Raw genomic sequence first — 27,354 nt, forward strand, 5'->3', positions numbered from 1 at the left:
TAGTTAGAAAAAAGAGAAAAGGCATGCGGAACCTACAAACCCTTGCCCAATCCTTAAAAAAACTCACTAGATTATTATTACAACTAAATTTACTATGCTAGGCACCCCAATAAACTAGAAAAAATCGAGGAAAAAATTCCATTGATTTGGCCACAGAAGGCAAAAATGCTATGGGGTGAACGATAGCCCCTAGCGATCAGCCGATCACCGCATCCCTCCCCCCTCTCTCCACATAGTTTCCTTTTTTGCACCGCATTACTTTCCTATTTTAGTAAATTTATGCATCTAAAGTTTGTACAACTCAAGTTTACACATCTAAAATTTAGAGACCCAAAGTTTATAAGTCAAAAGTTTATATATCCGATTCAAATTTGAATTTGAATTCAAATATTATATGTAGATATGTATATATGTATATGTTTATATGTATATATGTATATATATATATATGTATATATATATGTATGTATGTATATATGTATATATATATGTATGTATGTATATATGTATATATGTCTATATATATATATGTATATATATACATATATATACATATGTATACATACATATATACATATATACATATATACATATATACATATATACATATATATACATATATACATATATACATATATACATATATATACATATATACATATATATATACATATATACATATATACATATATATACATATATATATATATTATATATATATAGTATATGTTGATGCGAAAAACACACACTGGCATAGGAGATCTACTTAATTCCAGTGCAGGTGCTAAATCTTGCTCTTGGGTTCAAAGGCGTGCCAGTTGGTTTGATCCTGTAACCAACAAGAAACAAAGAACGAAATAAATGAGGTTAAATCCATAAACGATAGCCGATCGGCTAATGGCCGATGACATATCGTTTATCCTTTAGCCGATGTCATCTTGAATTCGATCGGCAATGAATAATAAAGCAAAATAAGATTAAATCTACTCGATCGGCTGTAGATATTAGAAATATATAATCTATGTCTTGACATATGTTTAAATCAAGTGATTGGGATAGATCGAACATCATGCCGAGATAGTATAAATCACTTATATCCAAAAGTACTTCAAGATAGGGATTATATATACTCATAGCTTAGCCGATGAAGATTGGTCTAATATGTATCAGCTATTGCTCCGATACTTCTCTATATTAAGATATTAAAACAAGTAAAATACACCGAACGGTAGGCTTAATATATTTTAATGCACTAAGATTTTAATATAAAGGGCAGATTTAGTATATCAAGTAAACATATAGATGACATGATAACTTAATCAGATAATATCGGCTAAAACCCCGACACTATCTCTATTGATGATCATAAAACAAGCTAGATATTATGGTTCTAAATATTACCTAATAGATCGAACCTAACCGATGCAGCATTAAGCATAACGAGAAACAAAAGATCTAGGCAAGTTGATGAAAACCTCTTGAAGATGACCGATATGTTATATAACCTAGATCAACGATGGCATCTAGCCCTATTGGTCGCTTTCTGATCGCAGATGTCAGCCGATTCAAGGTTAGATGACAATATCGATAGAGATTATATAACATATATGATAACTCGACGATTTACTTAAACAAGATTAGAGTATCATGAAGATGTAAGCACTAATCCCGAGAACGCAAGCCGCCATAACAAGTTTTACCTCTTACTGGAGATCGAAACTGATGCAGCCCAACTTGAAGCAAGAACTCGTCGAAAGTAATGAAAATAGAAAAGGGTGGCGATGCGCTGAAAGTGTTATTGAACCGTCGTTGTTGTTTACATGGGATCGGGCTATATTTATACCTGAGATACATAATGGGTCCTTGCCGGACATAACTCTTATCTCTAACAAACTCTAAGATATGAACAAGTCTTTACGGCAGACTCTTACCGGAACATATCTCTAAAGGAACTATTTAAAATATCTTAATTAATAGATACAATTACCTTCCCAGGACTCAATCCATACGTGACAATACTTGGGCAACACGTCGATCAAACCTGAAAACAATCCTAGAACCAACTCATCGGCATCGGCTACATCGGCTATTCTTTGTTCGATCCAATATCAGCCGATGTAGGCACTAGCCGATGCTCATTGTAGCCGATGCGTGCTCTGTTCCTGAGAAACGATCCTCTGCCAAATCCGCTTCGATCTTGACCTCGAACTTGATGTATAATTTACCAAATTTGGTCGTCAACAATATAGTATTTCTATACATCTAAAATTTATACACCTAAAGTTTATAGACCCAAAGTTTATAAGTCAAAAGTTTACATACCCGTTTCAAATTTTAATTTGAATGTATTAGTTTATAGACCCAAAGTTTATAAGTCAAAAGTTTACATACCCGTTTCAAATTTTAATTTGAATTCAAATACTTTTTATATAGTATTTCTAAATATAAATTTTTCCAACTTTGTTTTTTTATTTTTTTAAAATTTATGGTGTAGTAGGAAGAGAAGAGGAGGAGGAAGGGGGAGAGGAGTGTACAGGGGGGATGGGGTTCCCGCAGAAGGTGACTTTTTCACCGGGGTTTTCCACCAACGAAAAGAACGAACAACTGGCAGGGCAACTTTGCGAGGCTATCAACTTTGTATTGATTTAATTACAATCAATACAATGATATAATCGGGATCGTAGATTGGATAATTATTTTTGGAGAAAAATCATTTTGAAGCTCGCTAAAATGCATGCATGCATGCATGAGTGTGGAGAGAGAGCAGAGAGAGAGAGTAGTAGTGATAGGTAGTTTCGCGAATTCTGTGAAACACGCTGAAGACACGTATTGGAACATATTACTTTCATGTATGAAACAAAGAGTATTAATGGATTGAAACATATGATTATTTTTTTATCAGAATATAATCATGTGACATCTTGTTCTAAAGATTTAATTACAAAGAGTACAAAGGTGTGATCGCATTGTAGATTGGATAAGTAATTTACGAGAAAAATCGTTTTGAATATCGTTAAAGGTGCATGTGTGTCATATTGGAGATAGAGATATAGGCTTGGATATTTGCATGTGCGTCAGAGGCAGCATAGTTATTGTCTGCCCGATTTTTCTCGTGTCCGGGCATCTGAAGATGGAGAGTGCTACAAATCGGACGTCTGATATTTTTCAAAATATCGGACGGTGTTGCACTGTATTATTGCAAAATGTTTCACATGTTGCACTCCTCGATAAAAAAATGTTTCACTTAAAAAGTTTTAGATGTTTTATCGATCGAGGAAGGTGTTGAACTGCACTGTTGAAAAATGTTTCACATGTTGCACTCGATGAATAATGTTTCACTTGGAAAGTTTAAGATGTTTCATCAATGAAGGAAAAATGTTTCATCGCTTCAACTGGAAAGTTTCAGTTTCAGATGTTTAATCAATGAAGGAAAAATGTTTCATCGCTTCAATGGAAGTGTTTCAACCAAATGCAATCAAAACGTATTGATTGCAACATGAAGATTCAATATGTGCAACATCAAATCAAACAAAAATGAAACACCTTAATACAATGGAGTGCAACAAGCTAAAATAATAAGATGCAACGTCCCTAAACTCCAAACAAAACAAACCCACCTCCATCTTCTCCGAGAATACAAACCCACTTCAATCTTCCTCAACTCCGGTCGCCGGCCCCCGAGAAAACCTACCTCTCTTCTTCTTCAACACCGGTTGCTGGTCCCCGATGAACCACTCTCTTCTCCATTCCGCTGCGATGGCCGCCGCTGCCGCCACCCCCAACTCCCTCCTCCTCCGACGCCCGACGGCACCCAAGCTGGCCACGGCAGCCTAGCAGCTCCGTCTCCCCACGCGGGCTGCTAGGAATCTCCTGCATGGCAGTGGCCACGCCCGCGCAGTCTTCCTTCTCCCCCACCGGCGGCGGCGTCGCCGCTAACCGCAAGGTCTTCAACTTCGCCGTGGGCATGGCCACGCTGCCGTTCTCCGTCCTCCAGAAGCGCAGGCGGAGCTTGTCCACTACCATAGCTCCGGCATGAGGAAGATAGATGGAAATGTGTGGGGAATGGAGTAAGTAGTCAGTGGGGAGGAGAGAGAGAGAGAGTTAGGAAGTTGAAGGGATAAGGCTAACATGTGGCTGGTGGAGTTGAAAAGTGAACCAGTAAAATAGATGGGATGGTGGAGTGCCGACCGATTTTTTTCCAACTGCCGGACGTTCGGCTTAAAGCATTATAGATCCGAAGATGCTCCTATGCATACTTGGATGGAACCAATCCTCGGATGCCTATCGAGGGCTTCCCTAAATGAAACCAACACATTATTGTAATCAGATGTGATTATGACGTCTTCAAGGCTGTGAAGGTGCTGAATGCCATATAGAGACTTGGTATCTTGTTCTGCCTGGCCAAAAACAATAAGATGCATAATTCTAAGCTTTGGCATTGCTCCTGGCTTGATCGACAAACTGGAGGTGGAGGATCCATAGGTCAACTTTAGTTCTTTGAGAACTGAAAATGATACACTATCTATAATGATCTCCATGCCAGGAACCATGAACACTTGCAAGTCAAGGTAAGCTAGGCAGGGTAACCTTGAGAGAACTCGCATATCATCACCCTTGAGTTCAACGACCTTGAGACACAGACTAGTTAAGGTCTCAACCTGTTGTATCCAATATGGAACCCTATGGAACGCCTTGTAAAGGTGACACCTCTGAAGGAATTGTGGAGGAGGAGACCAGCTGCACAAGAAGCTAATGGGTGGTTGCCTGATATTCCCCTCTAGAACAACTCTGAAATCTAGACAGCGGAGGTTGCAGCCGCCCAGTTCCCTGAGAGAAGTGGCAAGAGCAGCAAACTTTACCATATCTATCAGGTCATCTTCATCGTTGCCTCGACGGCGATTGTAGATGACACCAAGCGTCCTTAGATTGGTCAGCACCCCAAGATGTCGGATGTTTTCAACAAAGCAATTGCAGAAGTTAATTCCTTCAAGTGTACGTATAGAGGTCAGCCTGTTAATCCCCCTGCCGAGCTCTTCACTCCCTGCAGCTCTCAGATGCCGCAATGATGGTAAACAAGCATCACGCAGAAATCCACCCACGAGTACGAGATTAGTGCCGCAATTTATGTCAACCACTTGCAAATATCGCAGTTCCCCAATTGTATCAGGAAACTGGAAAAAAATACCTTCCAACTTCAGATACCTCAGTTGAAAAAGGTTACATATAGGAGACAAATCGTATATTGCACGGAATGAAAAATAACCTTCTATTCTCATATGTAGAACCCTCAAGGCTTTAAACATGCGAAGACGAGGCAAGCTTTCACCACGCTGATGGAGCCAATTCCCAAAATAAGTGATAGATCGGACTTGATGTAAAGACTCACTTGCTTGGATTATGTTACCACAGTTTGATCGGTAGTTGAGCCGGCGAATCAAAAAGTTACCTCGTCTTGAGCAATCTTGATCAGTACTAATTACAGTCACAAAGTTTTCCTCCGTCGACTTCTCAACAATAAGATCAAGTAACAAATTGTGCACAACACGACAGGAGACAACCTCACCATACTTAAACTGAACTGGCTTTATCAGGCTTCTATTTATGAGGTCTCTGAAGTAGCTCTCAGCAATATCTTCCAGGTCTCGGTTATCTCTTTGGGTAATAAATCCTTCTGCTATCCATTGTCTTACCAAGTCTTTCTTCATGATGTTAATGTTTTCAGGATACATATGAAGATATAGGAGGCACGTCTTCAGATCCCAAGATAAATTATTATAGCTAAGTTTAAGTATATGCTTCATCCATTTAGAGTTAGGATTTGTTTCCAGTTCAAACCCCATAGAGTTTTTTATCTTCAACCAATTATCCAGTTTGTTAACTTCTCTTTGACTAGCCAAAAGACTAGCTATGACATCTATAGCCAACGGAACTCCTCCACATTTTCTTAAAATATCAACAACAATTACGAGTTCTTCAGGTTCAGGGATGTAGTTATCTGACCCATATAATCTTCTGAAGAATAAGCTTCTGGAGTCCGTCCAACCTAGTGGTTTCATCTTATAGACAATGCCACGGAAGCTAGAGCAGCAGGCATTTGCTACATCCTTTGTTCGCGTAGTTGTAATAATTCTGCTTCCACTGTTGTTTTCGACAAATGCACCACTAATACTGTTCCATGTTTCTATGCTTGATATGTCATCGATTACAACTAGGAACCTGAGAAACAAACATAGCTATAATCAATAGCAGAAAACCATAGATATCTATAGAAAACCATATCAAGCTATTTTTGTTATAAACCATATAGTTAAATCCTGGCCTTCATACTCATTGGTATATCTATATCTATACCTACCCCGGGCATTATCTTGTCCAGATAATAAACTGTTAAAATTTCTATCAAGTCTACAATCAGATAGAGAAACGATGACTGAATGCAGCATGGGTACAGAACATGCGCTGCAACAGAAAATATTAGTACAGATTCGTAACGCCCATTACAAATTAAAAATGGTTCTCGGTTATGTAAGTTGAGCATCTTCATTGTTTTTAGCGGTATGGTTAACTGGTCAAGGTGATATTGTTACTTATCATATTACTGAAAACAACAAGATTTATAGGTTTAAAAAGAATGCCCTAAAACAAAATCAGAAACTACCACATGGTAAACATGCTGATGGTGTAATAAATCAAGATAATTTAGTATTAAACCTTAGACATTAAGTTTTCAGAACATTTATTTGGTGAGGCATTTCAATTATTATCAGCAAGAACTACACATGATGATTATCAGTTTGTTGCAAGAATAAATTTATCCATTTATTTTTATTTTAGATATATTTTATGACAAGAAATTCATTATTCATCAAGAAACAAAGTGGCTAGCTCACACTGAAATCCAACAGTATTATCTAAAGGACCTTCTGTAGTCCTTGTTGATATAGTACTAGTTCAAAGTCCAAACCTACTTACTCATTGTTTTAGCAATACTAATATTGTTCTTGTGTGCAACAGTACAGATCTTGCAAACTATAGTCTTTTTATAGCACTTGTGTGCAACAGTATTAGGAGGTACAAAATTAAATTTCTAGTGTTTATTTCTGGTATAATTTGGTACTTATGAAGTATCAAATTTTACATAAAAAATATAGTACCTCACAGTATCTTTATCAAGTACCATAAATATCTCACAAGTATAATGTACCTCTATAGGAACCTTAAAGAGCTATTCAATTGTTGTTGCTGCTGCTGCATGTTATTGCTGTCATTGTTTTTGCAATTTTAAACCTAGTTCAATGTTATACTCAACATAATTTACATTGAAGCTGAAATCACTCATCAAGTAGTAAGTTTGTGTGCTAGTGTGACAATTATGATATTTTATATATAATTCCTTTTTTTTTGCAGCAGTTGCTAGAAAACATTGGTTAAAATCTTTTGTGATGTTTGATAAAAAGGCAAAATTAGATATACAGTTATTTGATGGTTCTTCATGTAATATTTGCATATGATTTGTTCTTTTATAGGGAAAAAAATTATCATATCCAATCACAACATGTTAAAAAGAAAAGAAGATATATTCCCTAGGATCAACCAACTATCCTCTCGTTCAAGAATTGGCCATCGGCTGATTTTGTGGATTGTGGAACTAAAAAATAATTCTTCTGACACATGTGTAGAGTTGTTGATAAACAAATAGATGCAAAGGGGTGGATTTTTTTCGAAGTTCTGACTAAAAAGGACAATAATTCTTGAAGAGCTTTCATGAAAGTAAAAGGTGGTGCAGGAGTATTGTGAAAAGAAAGTATTAAACAATGGGGAATGCACAAGTTTTGCGAGGAAGTTTGGGTTGTTAAAGTTACTTTGTGAGTAGAATATCCTAAGCCATGAGTCTCACTCTGGTGCCCTCTACCTAGAGTAGAAAAAAATCTGAACTGTTGATCTCATTTGATCCAAAGGTTCATATCTATTTCTACTACCACCACATTTAGTGGTAGTAGAATTGTGGAGGGCTACTTTGTCCAGGAAAAATTATCTGCGGAGGGATATTTTCGTCCTTTACCCTGAATCGCGCATCTGGAGCCGATGCGGAGAGAACCCCGCGGCTCCCATCACCGCCTTGACGACCTCGCCTGCTCCACCGCCCTCGACGCCTCCTACTCCCACGCCTCCGCCGCACTCGCCGCCTCAGCCACCCTCGACGAGCTCGCATCTCCGTCTGGGATTGCCAGAGCTGCGCCCTCTCCCACCGCTCTCCCGCGTTGGCCCACCTTCCGACGAGTTCGCCTCCCGGATCTCCGCCTCTGACCCAGCACTGCGCCACCGGCCGTCACCAAGACCTCGTCCTCCTCGCTATCCCCTTCCTCGTCGTCGGCCTCCTCCCCCACGCTCGGCTCCAGCCCTGTCCATCTCCGCCCGCCGTTGATCCCACAGCCGCGAGGGCAAGCCCCCAATCCATCGCCTCCCAAGCGGAACCCGCAGCCTCCGGAGCCAATGACTACCGATCTCTCGACCTCCGAATCATCCAAGACTCCTCTCGCTGGCTATAGCGCTGCTCTCCAACGGATTAGCTGACATGATAAGACTCTTGTTCTGCTTTGCAGGTCAGATTTGATTTGTTTTTTTTGCTGCTTGCAGGTTTGCAGCTCGAACATCTGTACTGAATCTTCTTTTTTGTTGGCCTCTAGTTCTCGAATAGTTTTTCTGCTTGTCTGCTCAAGCTCTGAATTTCTTGGTCATAATTTTTCCTCCTAGAAGAAGGGATTCAAGTTGAATGCTAGTAAACTGAATCCGGAGCAAGTGAGCTTGTTCAGAATAGCTGAGCTTGACAAGGTGGACAAGCTAATGATCACTACGTCAATCAACGCTTGAGAGATTCCTGGTGTGTTATGTCCTGTAATTCCTGTGAATCCATTATCTCAAGATGGCTTTGGGTGGCTTTGGCTTGTTACTGATGGCCATGTTTTTTTTCAGCTTGTGGTTTTGAAAGTGCCTATCTGTGTATATCATCGTTTTTGTGGTTCAATGTATATTACTTGTTGTAATTGCAATTGTAAAGTCTATGTAAAACAACATACCGGATTATTCTTCCGTTGCCTTGTATCTGTCATTGCTGGATTGGAGTGTTTCGATTTGTCCATTGTGTGTAATATTCAGATATATAACTAGTATATTTAAATTTTATATGAAATAATCAAGCTGAATGGAAACCAAATACCTACAGCAAGAAACAGTACATCTATGGAACGCGATGCACAAGCGCCGGCGGTGGCTAGACTTCGCGATCTGCTTTTCTTTTTCTTTCCCTGCGCTCTCCTTTTCGATTAATGAGGAAACGGCCACTCTGCTGTACGATGGAGAGGGAGCGAGCGACGCTTCAAATGAGAAAAAAAACTAAGTGCCAAATTTACCCCTATTCGTTTTTAGCACTTTACTAATCTGCCCTTTAAAATAAACGGTCAAGATTAATTCTACTTGTAGTAGAATACTGCAAGTAAAGGGCACCGGAGCGTCTCTCTATGTTATTAGCAATCAACAAAAGTGATCAGTTAAAGATATGGTTTTACAGGAGGCCTTCCGAAGAAACTTCATTGAGAATGAATAGGAGCATATTATGTTCATTACTGGAGAATGTAGAATTAAACTTTGACAGCGATGGGTTATCTTTGCCTCACAGCACAAATGGGAGATATTCTCTACAAGATCCTTATACAGAATATAATGTATGGCAATAAGAGATAGATTACCCGATGGCCGCTCTCTTTTACCTGTTTTTATATAAGACTCTTGTATTGGCTTTTTTTAAAGTAAAGTTGAATTGATATTCTTGTGAGTTTCTCAACTGTTTAAATCCCAGGCCATTGGACTTGACAATTCAAAGAAAATTGGGGCTGGCAACGAACTGGCTCCGCTGTAAGTTTTTTTTTTTATAAAACTATGAAACTATTCTTGTAGTTACCTAGGAAATATTAAGATCTCGAATGTGTCTTTTGCTGTAACAAAATTTTTGTGCTGTTGTTTTTGTATATATGTGGTTCCTCTTTAATAGTTTTCAGAACAATATATATTTGCCAGAAAACCTGAAACTTGAAGAAAAACATTGGAACATTTTGCTCAAGCTTTTGTCATATAATGTTGGGAACTACAAAAAAAATTTCATAAATTTTAGAAGCATATGATGAGGCCAACTATTTATTACTTCTTCCGTTTCATAATGTAAGTCATTCTAGCATTTCTCACATTCATATTGATGTTAATGAATCTAGACAAAATGCTAGAATGACTTACATTGTGAAACGGAGGGAGTAGGTCATCTTTGTCCATAAGGGCATTATGGCCTTTTTTTTCAGAAACATATCTGCTTATACGTATCATTAACATGACTAGGAAGTTGATTTATCGATCGTATATAAGGAATAGAGACAAACAAAATGCAAATAATTGATTGGTACTGAACTGAGTGCCAAGGAATATAATTCTCTTTAAACACCTAAGTAGGAAAACCCAAAATATTATGGACTATTATATCAAGCTGTTTGCTACATAGACCTTTGATGGTACACTAAGTTGTTGTGATCCATCCATTGCCAATTGGAATAGTTGTATTGACACAACGAAATAGAAACATAGAAGCATATGCTCTCATACCTCTTGCAAGCGAGTTTTTCTCTGGTTGCGTCGATCAGACTTTGTATGTCATCAGCCGATCCATCGTATTTGAGTTGTGAAAGAATGTCCTTTAAAATCACTGACGCGCTACGGTTTCGTGATGCAAACACAAACACCACGCACTCAAATCTGCCATGGATTTTATTATAAACCTGGATGGCCAAAGTTGATTTACCAAGACCCCCAAGCCCCACAATGGAGAGCACCTTAGGATGCTGTCCTGACTCTCCTTCCATGTCCTCCATTAGCAACTGCGTAATCACCTCACACGGGACATTGATGCCGACGAGACTATTTGCCTCTCCACACAGGACAGGTGAAATATCATCATCGATTTCGTCTATCTGTCTCGGATTAGAGCTGATACACTCGTCAACGTCGAGATTGTATCTCTCTACTCTTTTGACTTCCTCGACAGCATAATAATCCTTGATTTCGTCGATTTTGGCGAACAAGTTAGGGAGCATCAGCTCCATCGTGTCAGTGAGCAAGGTGGCCTTGTCAACTGCAGTGCCAAAACTGTGCATGAACATGTCAATTTTGTCCTCGACAAAGTAGGCCAGCTCACGTACCTTGTTCCTCAGCTCCCTCTCCTGAATATTCAGAGCCTCCATGTCAGGCAGCTTCTCCAGTAGAGCATTCATGCAGCTCAACTCCTCTTTCAAGTTCCAGATATTGTTCTTGAAATCAAATTGGGTAGAAAATTGGAACTCTGCCAAGTCGTATCGACACACCTCTTCCAGCTTCACCAGGAGTGAGTTCATCACCCCAGTCGAAATGTTCACGGCCATGGCTCGATCAATTCCTCTCTCTCTCTCTCGCTCGCTCTTTCTTGATCTATGCTTGTCAATGATCTTGGCACTGCGTTTGAATGTCAGTAGCTAGCAGATCAACCCTCCAGTTATATAACATAAGATACTAGCTAATTAATTGTTCTTTTTTTTTCTTTAGAATGACAGCTACTAATTTGGAATGTTCACGAACTTTCCTACGTGAAGAGTATTGTACGTCGATCCGTATAAAAAAAAATGAACCGTGAAAATCTTATAATTATTGCTGGTGATGCACATGCATGTTATCTCTCTCTCTCTTAAAAGAATCCATGGATGAAACTGTAGGCGAATTTTCTCCCGTTGACCATTTCATATCATAAAACATGTTGGCCACAAGGATCAATTTGACAAATCTTAATGGTTCTACATCTATCGTTCCTTCGTTTTTAGCAGTGACACTATGGAGTATGGACAGAGCAACATGATCACCAAAACACCTAGTTTCATTATTAACATGTAGGAGTATAAAACATATGGAAATATACAGCAATGTTATACTATTATTTGAAACTAATTTTGAAGATAAATCTGGCCACGACAGTGTAAAAAAAATTGAATTGAAGTACGAAAAAAAATATGAATGAGCAAGATTTAAAGTTGGCCTCATCTTTTCGCTTAATTATATTTATACTTATAAGCTAAAATTTGAATTTTCATCTTTAAATTTAAAGCTGATTTTGAGTTTTTTAATCAAAGTGTATTTTTTATCCTTTGTTTTTAGATCGCTAAGAACACATATATAAAAGTTTTGTTCACAAATTATTTTTCATTTGCAATCATGTCGTTTGGCTTATTTCACGAATAAGCCAAAATGGCAGGGTAATTTCCTTGCCACGAATAATGACTATGGTTCATAAGTTGACCTGCTAACCATCACAACGTAATCCCACCGTTGTTCTAATGGCCGGGCACATGACAACCCTCAGTTTGTTGGAACGGATTGTACGGGTATGTTTTTTTTCTTCTGTGCCGTGCAATTAATATACCCTATCCGTCAATAAATATTTGATGTTTTAATTATATTATTCGATTAGATTTTTGAAACGTTGATCATAAATAATTTTACAAATGTTTTAGATGATTAGAGCAAGTATAATAGTGAGTTATAAGCATTCTATAACCTTATGTGGAGGAGAGAGGTAAACAAAAAAGAAGGGTGTTGACTCTCATGCAAGAGCTAGCTTAACACAAGCTCCAAGACAAATACATTAAATATATAAGTGAGAGATAGAGATAGGAGAAGAAAATCATAACTAATCTTATAGCTAATCTATAATATGTGTTGACTTTAGGATGGGCTAATAGTAGAAAGTAGGCTATATCAGGCCATTCCCAACCCAATGACTAGGATGGTGTTCATAGCATTAAATAAGTTGCCACCTAGGATAAAAAATGATGTGGCAAGTGAATAAATGAGAAAAGAGAAGGAAACCATGTCTTGCATGAGACATAGTTTCTACACAATATCCAAGACATCATGTAAGATAAGTAGCATTAAATTTAAGTATGGAATAGTGATGTTTGCATTGGAAGAGTAGTGCTTAGTACTGGTTTCTTGATGATGTGGTGTTTATAGAAACCATGTCTAGTGTCTTGGGTTAGGAATGGCCTTATTATCTTTCTCTTAAAGAGATAGTACATGTATATTTCATTAATACCTTGAAAAGTAATATCATGTACTTTTCTACATGAAGAGTATTGTACGTCGATCCGTATTAAAAAAATGAACCGTTAAAATCTTATAATTATTGCTGGTGATACCCATGCCTGTTATCTCTCTCATAAGAATCCATGAAAAATACTGTTGGCGAGAACTTTCTCCCGTTGACCATATCATCATAAAACATATTGGCCACAACCCACAAGGATTAATGGTTTACATCTATCGTTACTTCGTTTTTAGCATATATGCTACTTCCAGTCGTGAATAAGTGATACTCCCTCTGTTTCAGGTTATAAGACATTTTGACTTCACTTAAAGTCAAACTGTTTTAAATTTAGGCAAAATTTGCTACAGGACACTCAAAAATTATGTAATTAGCTGAGAGACACCGCAAAAAAGTGACATTGCCCATAGACACTATAAAAATTATATAATTAGCTGTAGGACACCGGACGCATTATTTTATTATTTTTGGACTGAAAGTGGTGAGTTTTTTTTCAAAATGACCGGAGTGCCCCTGCCCCTCGCCATCTATCCCAGACTTGGGTCCCCGGTTGAACCAAACCCGGTAGGATTCGTCACCTGGTGTTGGCGAGCGGATGAGCACCCTGGGCACGACATTGGCGAGGCGAGTGGGTCCTGCTGCCGCGACATCGACTAGTAACAGGTGGCTGCCGTCCACGTCGCGGAGCCCCACATGTAAGCCCCTCTCTCCTTCTCTCTTTCCAGATGGGGGCAGCAGAGCGGTGACTCGTCGTGCCTGCCTTGGCCCCTGCTCACGACCGTGCAGCATCGTCGCAGCCGAGGCGTCGCATCGGCCCGTGCCTTGCCGTGCCAGAGCCGGCGCTCTCCCTCTTCCTCAGGCTTGCTTGAAGAAATAGCAAAGAGAGAGAGAATGAGGGAGAGAAAATAAAAGAGGAGAAATTCCTTTTCCACAATCATCAGATAATTGAGTTGAATCAAACACTGCAATAGTGCAATTCCTTCAAATCCACCACAAATTCAGAGAGGAATTAAATCACAAACTCAACCAAAGGAACAAACAAATCAATTGTGCAATCACTAGCAAAGCTAGGCGCAGCCATGGGGATGCCCACGACAAGCTTTAGTTCTTGTCGGCAGTGGCAAGCTTGCACTTGACCTTCTGGAACACCACCGCCGGCGGCGCAAGCTGCAGCGCTTGAGCAGGCACGGCGCGGCGAGCTTGCACTTCGTGTAGTGCGCCTGGTATCTGACCTCACCGGAGACTGTCACCTCCACCTTGAACTCCCTTGTCGCGTTCTGGCGCCACCTCCACCACGTCGTGCCGGCCCCAGCCCCTGCGTACGATTCTGTAGCGTCGCCTCAGCCGAGGCACCACACCAGCCCACGCCTCGCCGCGCCGTCGCCGGAGCTCTGCTCTCCCTCGGGCTCGCTTGAAGAAGGAGCGGAGAGAGTAAGAGAGAAAAGAACAAGGAAGAATTAAAAAAATTAGAAGGGTAGATCCGTACTTACACAGCTGTTTCTCTCTCCAATTCGTCCGGATATAATAAAATAATCCGGTGAGTGTCCAACAGCTAATTACCAGTTTTTTACGGTGCCCTGTAGCAACTACCCGTTATTGCGGTGTCTCCCAGCTAATTACAAGATTTTTTTGGATGTTCTATAGCAAATTTTGCCTTAAATTTAACCATATTTATAGAAAAAAATAGTAAGATTTTTAACCCAATATAAATTTATTATGTAAATATACGGTAGGGCTATTCGCGCTCTACAACGTGGAATATTAGTTCGAGCACCGCACAACGCCCTCTCCTTCCGGTTTTCCCGTTTTTTACCACCTCACCTTTCCTCGCATCCCACTTTTCTCGGTTCGTTTTCAATTTTTACCACACTATCTTTCGTGTTTCTTTTTTCTCTTTTCTATCTCATCGGTGCTTCATCAATGGGTCCGATAAATATTAACCATCCATATTTTTTTGTTTTCTGTTTTTTTTCCTTCTTTGTAGTTTTCATGTTTTCGCGTTTTAGTAAAATATTTACCGTCTATTTTTTCTTTCCAAGTTTTCTGTTTTTCTACTATATCCGCACATTTTAAAAGTAACGAATTTACTCTGTGGAGTTTTTTATTTACTCCCAGCCTCCCACATCTGCTCATTCAAAAGTAACAAATTTACTTGCATGAATACCTCCACATCGTATGACGCTATACCTAGATAGTCGTAAAAGAATTACTACCACCTTACAATGCTAGTAATTCTTTTACCAATATTATTAATATTGTTTAGATTTCGTGGTATGTGAGTAAAACAATTACTACCTTCCTCTCGATATACCCCATAATCTCGTAGACACCGTGTATTAATATATTCGTAGCAACCGTGTATTAATATATTTACTGATGTGTTCAATACACAGCATAAGAGTAAAAACTGAGATTTCGTGGTCTGCGAATAAAACAATTACCACCTTCCTCTCGATATAGCCATGATCTCATAGCCACCATGTAGTAATATGTTTACTGATGTGTTCAATATAAGTATAAGAGTAAAAACTGATAAGAGTATTGTTGATCTGTATCACAATATAGTCTTATGAATGAAAAAATTACAGGCTCAATCACACACAAGCAATAAAATTACTCACGGTGAATCAAACTAGAAAAGAAAAAAAATGATTTAGCCAAAAATCCATCTGGTGGCTTTGCTCGATCTTGCTGTAAGGATGAAGAGCACGGTCTGTGTCTTGTGACTAGTAGTGGAGAGGGCAAACGGGTGGCAAGCAGTAGTCGACGATGGAATCATGGAAAAATGTAGTCGACGATGGAATCATGGAAAGATGTAGTCGACGCTGGAATCATGGAAAGATGTAGCAATGTGGTATAGAGATGAGCTCGATGTTGCGCAGTAGCATCCACCCATCATCCAGCAAGCACGAAAAAAAATGCAAAAACATTCTCGTTCGTGTCAATAGAGATGACGAGCAAAAGAAAAATAGCAAACAACCTCCATCACCAGCGGACTCCACCCTATCCTTTGCGGCCAGCCACATGGAGCACGATGTACAAATGTAGGACCTGTGCAGCCCATCAATTGAGATAAGGTAATATTGGAGATTGTACATTAATTTGATTTGCAAAAAAAAAAATTGGGGCTTCATGCATGAAGTTAAAGGAGAGTATGCAGATGCAAATCAGAGTGTCATTTCCTTACTTGCTTACTCTATCAATGTCGTCGACGTGGAGCAACCGCTGGTTGTTGCTATTGGTATAGGTGAACACCTCCTTGCTGGTTAAGGTGATGCCCAGTGTCCGGCAGCGAGGCCCGAAGTAGTGCCTTCGTCTCATCCGCTGCTAGCCACCGCTCGTCGGCCACCGCCATCAACCACCACGGTGTCGTCGTTCTCCTCCATGGTGTGTCACCGATCTCTGGGTTGGGATGGTGGATCGATTCATATACGAAAAAAAAGGGAAAAAAATGAAGTGGGGGGCAAGAGTGGTTGGTTGGGTATGGGAAAAATAGAATATATACCGGAAGCAAAGAAGTTATTTTTATCGTAGTAAATCATTTACTCCGATAATAGTGGGAGCACGATGCGGGACGTCGGGTGGGATCGGAAGCAAGGGAGTTGTTTTTATTATCGAAGTAATTAAATCGTTTACTCGAATAAAAGTGGGCGGTTGAGGCGCGCGATAGGAGTAAATCGTTTACTCCGACAACGGTAAGAGTGGATTGACGGGATGTGGGGTGGGGTGGGCTTGGGCTGATGCATGTTTGGCGCTTGAAATATTAGGAGCGCGCTCCTAATAGTAGTTCTAGTAAATATATTCAGTTATTGATTTGATGGCACTAATTTATAGTATTATAAATATTATTATATTTGTCTATAAACTTAGTCAAATTTGAAATAGTTTAAGTTTAACCAAAGTCAAAACGTGTTGTAACCTGAAACAAAGGGAGTGGTATATATGAAGTATGGACAGAGCAACATGATCACCAAAACACCTAGCTAGTTTCTTTATTAACAAGAGTATAAAACATATATATGAAAAATATAGCAAATTTATAATATTATTTGAAACTAATTTTGAAGATAAATCTGGCAACGATAGTTTAAAAAAATTGAATTGAAATGTGAAAAGAAATATGAATGGGAAAGATTTAAACAAATATTGACTGCAGACATTTAAAAACACATCACTTATCTGCAACTAGCTAGATGGAGTATTTTCCATGCCACGAATAATGACTATGATGATGTTGCTGCCTTCTGCTGTTCACCGGCTAACCATCACAACATAATCCCACCATTGTTCTAACCGCCGGGCACATGCATGACAACCATCTATTGGTTGGAACGAATTGTACGTGTATGTTTTCTTCTTCTCACTACTAGAAAAATGGTTTTTCCATGAGGCCAAAACTGAACCTTTCAGGCGGGGGAGCGATCCGCATGTATGCCATTGCCTGCAAAAATAATTTTCGCAGGCGGCCCAATCACCCACCTGCGAAAATCATCTCGACGAAAAAAAAATTCGCCGCACCCCACCCGTGCTCCTACCCACTGTCACGCCCCGAACTAGTCCCGACCGGAACTAGCCCGTGACGCTCCAAATTAACCTGTTAATTGATACCAGTCCCAGGAAACAGCGCTGGTATCACAGGAAGACAGAATATCACAGCAACAGAGGTCTCTTTATTATAGAGTAGGAGTACAGTCATGTTGGGCTGCGGACAGATCCCGAGCTCACAACTGCAATACAAAAGGGAAGCGGAAGCCAAGACTTGGACCAAACATCACAGGCGCGACTTGGGAACTAGGCCGAAACCCTAAAACTCATCGTAGCCGGCTTGCTCCTGGAAGAACTCCTCGTCAGCGGGATCCGCTTCGTCTTCTTCAGCAACTGAGGGGGGATTATTTATATAGAGTAAGGGTGAGTACAGGAGTACTCAGCAAGCCATGGGAAATAAGTGTTTAATGCAGGCTTCAAGGAAAGGCCGCTATTTTTTTTTTGCGATTGATTTTATTTAAACTCTTTTCTGAAACAACTAAGGGAGTGCTTCTCAAACGACACGGATGAGACAGTGCGTCTCGTCCGGTCGGAGTATGTGCAATGTTTCAGTCTTTTAAATTGATCAAGATTGGCACCCGGCCAACAGCTTTCAAACGGCCACCCGGGGCCTGGCTGATCCCATCAGCCGCAGATTTTCCAAACATCAAACCCATTCCACAACAGCAAATTTCACAAGGCAGTAGTCAAACAAAACTACGCTAGGAATCACCTCACATCCGCCCATGACCGTGGGCACGGCTGTTCGAACAGTTTTAATAACCTCTACAGAGGGGGTACACTTTACCCACACGATATTACTAACCCAGATCATCCAGCCCGTGCAGAACGGCCACGACTAGAGACCTTAAGGCTTTCATGACAAGGCATTTCGAAAGCCGACATAGGTTCACCATATGCCAACGAGAGGGGTCCCAGACCAACACCAGATTAGGTCCCAGACCATACTGTGCCAGGAAGCCCAGGGGTCCTCCCCGACACCACCCTGGCGAATCCACATGTCTCTTAGCATCATGGCTCCCCCGATAAGCTAGTTACTCAGCCAGGGGTGTCCCATTCCACCCATGTGGTCGTACTTGTCTTATGTTCGGATGAAATTCCAAGGAAACGGTCCTTAAGTGCAAGAGCGGGAAACCGTACACCCGGTACGTTCCCCGGTCCGCGGTTTTGGAAATTCATTTAGTTCGCAAGCACCGACCCAGGTGTCGGGTTTTCCAAGTCTTTTGTAAAACCCAAGTTTTACCCAAGATGTTTCTCAGATTTTAAGTTTGAAGGTGACCGTCGATACCCGTGCAGAGTGCACGATTACCGAGGCGCAACTAGGTGGGTACAAGGGAACATGGTATAACAATTACAATGGAAGGGTCAAATGCAACAAATTAGGTAGGTCCGCCAATCTGCCTTGCAGACGGGACAAGCAGACTAAGTGCGATCCTATCAATGCATAATATTTTTCAAGCAACATAATTAAGTTCGAATATAGGCTCAAGATGTTCAAAGGTGGCTTGCCTCGCTCGAGATCTTGAGCTTGATCCTCGAAATCCTCGCACTGCGGGTCTTCGGGCTCCGAAACTACACGCGAAATGGGACAACTCAGCAAACGGCGAAATTAAATCCCTATTATTGACCTCTAAGCGTGCCATTAGATAGATCTCGAGATTTGAGGAATTTTGGAAGTTGAATGGAGTCAAACGGATTTACGGTTGGGAAGATATTGAATTTCTAAGAATATTGGATTTTTGGTCTAAAGGAAAAGGATTTATTTAAATCCTTTTTGAAAAAGAAAAGAAAAGAAAAGAAGGAGGGAGGGAAATTAGACTTCCCTCGGGCGGCTAGGGCGCGGCCCGAGAGAATGGGGCGGCTCGGCCGAGCTTAATGGGCCGGCTGGCCCAAGAAGGCGGCCCAAGGCGCACATGCGGGCTGGGAGGGGAGAGAGAGAGCCGGTAGGCCGGGTCCATCCCGCGTGGTCCCGTGTGGGACCCGCTTGTCGGCGACTCGGCTCACCGTGAGCGAGGTGCACGCGGGGCGTGCTAGGGTTTGGGGAGAGAGGCGCGGCGCATGCGCGCGGTTCGCGGAGGACGTGGTGCGGCGGGCCCACGCGCAGCCTCTCGGCTCGCGGTGGACCGCACGCGCGAGGGGGCGGAGGGAAGCGGCGGACCGGGGTCTGCTTGACCCGGTCGCGGCCGAGGTGGTGCCGACGTGGCGCCTACGTGGCTGCCACGCGGGCCGGCGGGAGGTAGACGACGACGCCGGCCGGAACGGATAGCGGACGACAGCGGCAAGCGGCGGAGCGAACCATGGCGATACAGGCGAAGGCGAGCACACCGGGATGTTGCACAGGACGAGGGGAGACGAGCCAATGGCTCGGATTCGCCGGGGGATGCTCGACGGCGGCGGATTGCGGCGGCGGCAACCGACAGCGGGAGAAGGGGGAAACGGCGATGAGGTCACGAGGGGCCGATTCCCGGCGGCGAGAGCATCAACGCGGCTACGGGAACCCACCCCTTGCGCCGGATTAGGAGGAATCGCATCGAGGGAGGCCGGCGACAAGAGGCGCTTCCGAGCTCGGGCGGCGACTGCGGCGAGCACACGGCGAGCGACGGCAGCAGTCGGGGCGGCGCCGGCTAGCTACGGGGGGCTACTCGTGCTACTACCCGAGTCTAAGGGGAGGAGATGGAACGAGGAGAGAGAACGGAGGGAGGCACTACCGTGCGGGGGTGATGGGGCGCAGTGACGATGGGCCGACGGCACGGGAGCGATCTCTCCGGCCTCGGGCTGGGGGAGAGGAAGAAGACGAGTGCCTGGAGTCCCCTTCCGCGTCCTAACGCGCACCAACTCCTCCGGCACACGCGACGGCGGTGGCCGGCGAGAGAGACAGCAATGGCGCGGGCGAGAAACGGGGAAGATTGGGAGGGGAAAGAGGAAGGGAGGCGCTTGGGTTTATAGGGCGGCGATGTCGGTTTGGAAACCGACCTTGGGCAGTCAAGGGAGCGAGCTGGCGCTCGGCGCTCGCAGCCAAAACGGCGACAGGAGGGGGGGAGGATGACGCCGGCGGGAGGCAAAAGGGAAAAAGGGGGAGAGAAAGAGGGCTTGCCTCCTTGCCGCTTTGAGGAAAAGGAGGAGGGAGAGAGGGCGACGCGGCAGAGGGGGGGGAGCTCTGCCTCCGTCCCTTGGAGGCACGCACGGGGAGAGGCGGAGCCGAGTCGATGACGACGGCGATGACGGCGGGGCGGTTTGGAGTGGAGCGGCGACACGGGCGGCAGACGCGGGGCAGGCGCGGCAGGCGCTGACGGCGGCGGCGACTGGCCGGTCGGCCACCACGGCGCGCGCACGCGCGGGCGGCGCGGCGATTTGGGCGGCATCGGCGGGAACGGCCGCGAGAGTGGAGAGGGAGAGCTCAACGTGGCTCACGGGCAGAGCGGGGAGAGAGAGAGAGAGGGATAGAGAGAGAGAGAGAGACGGGGAGGGAGGGGGAGATGGGCCGAGAGGGATTCGGCCCATCGAACTCGAGGGAGGCTAAATAGACTTTTGCGGAGGGATTTGATTTGGGAAGGATTTGGATTCGGGATTGAACTTGACGATAGATCGGGGATTTGAGATCTGAGATGGCACGGACACTAGACAACAAGCAAAGAAACGGATTCGCAAATAGGGTTTTTAAGAGATAGTTTTCCCGCTAGGCGCCACGACGGAACGGGCGCTACACCCACCTCCGCTGCTGCCACCACCCTCGCCCTCCCTCCGACCAGATCTGTGAGAGAGGGGAACTGCCGCCGCCGCTGCCGTCCTCCCCCAGCCTCCCTCCGCCTAGATCTGGGAGGGACGGGGCATGTCGCCGCCGCCGCCGCCCTCTCCTGGCCTCCTCCAGCCGGATCTGGGAGGGAGGGGGACTGTCGCTGCCGCTGCCGCCCTCCCTCTGGCCTGATCTGGGAGGGAGGGGGGACCGCCGCCACCACAATCTCTCCTCCCTCCTCCCCCCCTTGGGCTAGATCTGGGAGAGAGGGGAGGGGAGCCGCGCCGACCCTGTCGCCTCGCCGTTGCCGCCGTTGACCCCGCCGCCTCCACGCCTCGCCATTGCCAACCCCGCCGCCTCCCATCGCCATGCTGAGGGAGCTAAGGGAGAGGAGTGGTGAGGCCTGAGGGAGAGGAGAGCTGTGAGCCTGTGACACTTAGAAAAAATCGATGTGATGTGGTGTCTATTTATATCCATGTCGATTTTCATGGGCAGACCACTTAAGCGGTCTGCCTGCAAAAATAAAGGGCATCGGTCCGCCTGCAAAAATAAAGGGTATTTTTGCAGGCACACCGCTTAAATGTTCCGCCTGTGAAAATAGATTTTCACAGGCGGACTGCGAGTTTCAACCGGGTTTACATTTTTGTAGGCGGTCATTTGGCTCCAATGGTCATACCCGCCTGGAAAAATAAAAGGCCAACGTTACTTAAAAAAATTATTTTTCTAGTAGTGTATGTGCCATGCAATATTATCCGTCATAAAATATTTGATGTTTTAATTATATTATTCGATTAGACTTTTGAAACGTTGATCATAAATAATTTCACAAATGTTTTAGATAAAGAGATGGTACAGGTAGATTTAATACCTTGAAAAGTAATATCATAAACTTATTTAACTTTAGAAATTTAATTTAATCAACTCACGTCTTTAACATCGAAAGGAGAGTGATTCTTCTTCCTATTAATAATAGAAACTGGCACGCTCTTGTGCCTCTGCAAATCTGCAATAAAGAAATAGTTACGGATGGAAGTCAAATTCCATCCCTTGCTGAATTAAGCATAAGATCATCCTCAAGGGAGGAGAATCTTCTGGCCTATAACACAAGTGGGAGATGCTTTCACGTACGCCTCTTCAACATAGAATAGCTGGTTGATCAACCGGTACAACGTATTGCTAATTAGGAGTCCCAAATCTAGGACAGCAAATGCTGAGCTAGCAGAAAATAGGCAATACTATTGATTAGTCGACCACGCACCTTCCAGCTCTAAGCCTCTGACCTTATGTTCTTAGTTTCAATAAACGTTGTAAGATGCTTATGGTAGATGGTTACATAGTGAACAAACAAAAATGAGCAATAAAGAAAGGGGAACTTTTACAGTGCAATATACTAGTAGTATATACTTATGAATGAGGGCACGTTTGGAATTTGCCACCAAATGTAAAAGGATATTTCAGTAATTCATGATTCATCTTCAATCCAATCGGCAAACTAATCATATCTAATCGATCTAGAGCGGAGAGACGACCCTTGGCATTGGCAGAATGACAAACATCGGTGGCGTTGTGTAGGCAACGACAGCACCGCGGGGAGGAGAGGTACAGCGGGAGGCGCGGCTGCGGTTTGTGATAGTCGTGTTTTCATGACAAATGTGAAGGGATATGGGTAGGCTACAATAGCAAGCAGCTCCCGTGCTCAGCGGCCATCGCTGCCATCCTCAATCGACTGCGGTTGGTGCACAAATCCGTCTCCCCTGCCTTGGCAACCGTCGAGCGGGCCTCTAGTTCCCACATCCATGTCTCACGGGGGTCGCTGTCGCTAGAGGAACTGCACGGCATCACGCATTAGACGAAGTCTCGGTTGGCGGCTCGAAGACAAAGACGTCGAAAAGGAGCACACCGGTTCAGTTGTTGTACTTCACGGCCTTGAGGAGGTAAGCGTGGACGCCCTCGCTATTGCCAACACCCTCCTTGCCGCCAGATCCATGTGCGCACAAAGGGGGAGAACCCGTCAGATTCACCGTCGCCGAGCTCCCTAGCGCCAGATCTGCTGCTGCCGAGCTCCCCACCGCTAGATCCGTTGCTGCTGAGTTCACCAGCACTAGAGGAAAGAGGTCGTTGGCCACTCCTGAGGTCACGGCTTGCACCCGCTGCAAGTGAGGGCGGATCCGTCCTTCTGAGCCCGCCGATGGCGGATCCACCCTTCCCGGCGAGAGTCGTTGCCAGATTCGCTGCGCTTGTTGACCGCCACCTCTGCCACCCTAAGAGCCGGCCGCCACCATGGGAGAGGAAGGGAGGAGATGAGCGAGGGAGTGAGAGAGGGAAGAGGAAGACATGAGGAGAGGAGAAAGGGGAAGCAGCGAACGATGGTTCTGGAGAAGAGAAATAGGTGTAGTGGAAAGGAGGCGTAAGAGAAAAAAGGTGTAGAAAAAAAATCTATTTCCCACTTGCTCTCCACATTGCCCGCATGCAAAATTAGTTTTTCGCTTGCAGCCCCTTAAGAAGCCTTTGATTTATCTCGGGTTAACTTTTTTGCATGCGCGAACAGCTATGGCCAACGTGTAATTTGGAGGGGAAATTGTCCTCGATTATGTAGTAGTGAACATGCCAAAAAACCTGAAAAAAGAACGCAACATGCTATCAACGCGATAGCTAATTCGTGCGCGCGCCACCGGTGCGCGTTTCGGGCCTAGAAGGCCCAGCGCCGGCGAGCATGCGTGCGGACCACGTTCTTTTTTTTTGCTTTCTTTTTTGCCATGATTTTTTTCCTTTCCTTTTTTCACTTTTTTCGATTACTTTTTAAATATTTATTTCGCTTTCTTTTTTCTGTGATTTTTTCGCTTTCCTTTTTTTTCCGCTTTTTTCTGATTACTTTTTTAATCTTCCAACAACACATGTTTTTCAAAATGTTTTGTGTTGAAAGTTTTTAAATATTGACTTGAAAATTTTCAAATCTTAACTTAAAAATTTTTAAATCTCGAATTGAAAGTTTTTAATCCCGAGTTGAAAGTTTTCAAACCCGAGTTGAAAGTTTTCAAAATCTCGAGTTGAAAGTTTTCAAATCTCGAGTTGAAAGTTTTTAAACCCTAGTTGAAAGTTTTTTCAAATTTGAGATGAAAAGTTGAAAGTTTTCAAATTTTGGCTTCAAAAATTCAAATTTCAAGTTGAAAAGTTTTTAAATCTAGATTAAAAGTTTTCAAAATTTAACTTCACGTATAGATTTTTTTTCATTCTGTTACTTAAAAGATCTTCTAGAAAAATGTCTTATTTTAATTGCCGTCGTTATCTAAAACTAACATGTTAGTTATGTTAGATATACTCGTCGGAAAAAATACCACGGAAAAAAATCCACCGGCATACGCGATTAAAAAAAACCACAGAAAAAATGAAAATCCGAAAGTGAAAAAAACAACAGAAAGAAAAAAAGAAAACCCACCCTCAGGCCGCGCGCACGCGCCAGCTAGGAAGCCAACTATCAATCGCCTGTTGCACTTGCAAGCGAATGTTCCAAAAAGGAAAAAAAACGGGGAGTTTAGCAGGCGAGACGCATGTTGGACTGTCTTGGTGGTCCAGTCTCAAGTAGTAGTAACATTTGGCCCAGTCTCGGCTAGGCCCATGCTGTCCTCCGGCCGACGAAAGCAACCCCCACTAGGGATAGGGCTTCCTTTCATCACGTGTTTGATACGTAGTAATAGAGAGAAGTCTTTGATACGTAGTAATAGAGAGAAGTGAATCCGAATCCAATCGAGGGAAGAAGATGGTGACGCCGGACAAGAAGAGGAGGAACAAACTCGCGGCACCGGAGCCAACGCCGGCGCCGGTACCTCGTCTCGTGCGCGTTCGTACAGGGAACAGGAAGAAGAGGAAGGTGGCCTCCTCACCCGACAAGCAGCCGCAGCCACCGGTGTACATGGTGTTGGCGCACGGCCGAGTCGAGGATGAGCCCACCCACTCCGTAATCGAGGTCGCCGCCAGCGCTGCCGCCCGCTGCCTGCTTGACACTGTTGGAATTTAATCCAATTAATTAATTGAGTCTTAGCCTAAACATGATCACCTTCTGCTTATGCGAAAATTAATTTATCTAATTGACCTGAGATGAAGCCAATGATGTCATTGCTCTTCTTCTTTCTTCTTCTTTGTTTCTTCTGTTGTGAGATACCTCATGAACCCCTTCCAGTGTCTAATCGATCGGGCGATTGATTTAGGGTTTAGGGTTGGAGAGAGTTGAGTCGTCACACAGCCTCCCTCCTTCTCTTTCTTTATATAGCGACATTGGTGGGGCTCGGGGGTTTATCTCAATCTAAAATTCGAATCTATTTTGTATCGATCACACAAAACAGATTTATCTCTTAGTTTGTTTCTTGTTAGGATAGGAAAACCGGTGGGATTTTAACCTTATCCTAACTAACCGGCATTAGCCGATAAAATCAACCAACATTCTCCCCTTGATTTTGAGACTAACTGACGAGTTTATCAAATAAAATAGCTCCCCAAGGCAATGTGTCTTCAACAACATTATGCGTCACCGAGACAACAAGACCTATACTTCACTATAGTACCCAAATAAACTCAAGCTTAACTTAGTGGGTGTTGATTGAAAAATTAAGTCCCCCTCATCCAGGATCTTAGTGAGGCTCTTATTTATGCATGTACTAGCCAGAACATATCTTAATTAATCTTAACTTTATGAGCCTTTAGAGTATAGATCCATGAGCAAAAGCTTGGCTTAATAATAATTCGATCCTGGGACATATCTTTCACAACTATATCAATGTGTTAGGCAAAAAACACATAACATGTTGCTAGTAGAATAGAAAACCGTGTTCAATTAGTGCACAACTTATAACACAGTATAATTGAGTGGTTTACACCTTTTTGAGTGGTTTATAAGCGCTATTTACCACTCTTAGTTCTGAGAAATATTCTTATATATATGATTAATCATAACATGCTTTAAAATCTAACTGCATCGTCGACTATGCAGTAAGAGATTATTTTGGAGCTTTTCCATGGTTATTGCTCCCCTACGTGTGGATATAGCTTAATCTAAATAATCTTTATAAATATCCACACATCTTACAAAATAAGTGTCCAAATGTCTCTAAACTTCTGAGATCATTGGACTTTAGAAATATGAGCATATTACTTAAGATTGCCTTGCAAATAATACAAAACATTCTTAATACCAGTGGTCTAGTCTGGATTTAATTAATACTGCCACGATTCCCAGTAAAATGTATGCCAAATCTGTATGCATCCAGATTTGAGCTAATCTCAAGCTTCTGTCAGCTGAATCATAAATGATTATCTTTATAACTTAATTTCAGCTTGACTAATCTTTAACTGAATTCTCTGGAATTATTTCTTTATGTCAATATATGACTTAATGATATAAACCTAGTACTCCTTCAGACCAAAATAATTCATGGAAAAATTTCCTTTAATTTCTAACAGCAATATGTATTGCTTGACAATAAAATGTCATTAGTATGGAGTACCGGTGTGAAATTTCCCACCTTTAATTTTCATGCAGCTGTCCACCTCACTTGGATTGTTCGAAATTTCCATCAGAGTCGGGCTTAATTTCATTAACCCACTTAAATGGCCCACTATTTTGACTCATTTAGAAACTTCTACTAAATTCTTTATTTTATTCATCAATCTCAATTATCCTTACATGGTTCGAAAACCATTTAGATGAACACTTTAATGTCTTATTTTGTTCATCCATCTCAATTTGTTCTTACATGGTTCGAAAACCATTTGGATGAATGCTTATTTTTAATGTCTTATAAGGTGAACAAGCTTTATTTAGTGTTTACCACCATAATCCGATCTCATAACTTCATTTGATTTTAGCTTTAGTGTCTTAAATTTCTTAAAGGAAATCGGAGGTCGCTAATGGGTA

General features: G+C 42.7%; 1 protein-coding gene across 1 annotated transcript; it reads right to left on the reverse strand.

The window, feature by feature from the left end:
* Window positions 1-4,226: 4,226 nt before the first annotated feature.
* Window positions 4,227-11,459, reverse strand: LOC107278444 (disease resistance protein RGA5). Its single transcript, XM_015763753.1, has 3 exons — window positions 10,648-11,459; window positions 5,481-6,216; window positions 4,227-5,171 (listed from the first exon to the last, which is right to left on the reverse strand). Exons 1-3 carry the CDS (start codon window positions 11,457-11,459, stop codon window positions 4,227-4,229), a joined length of 2,493 nt encoding a protein of 830 aa, XP_015619239.1.
* Between the last annotated feature and the right edge of the window lie 15,895 nt (window positions 11,460-27,354).

This window comes from Oryza sativa, chromosome 12, assembly GCF_034140825.1.
Source record: "Oryza sativa Japonica Group chromosome 12, ASM3414082v1".
NCBI lineage: Eukaryota > Viridiplantae > Streptophyta > Magnoliopsida > Poales > Poaceae > Oryza > Oryza sativa.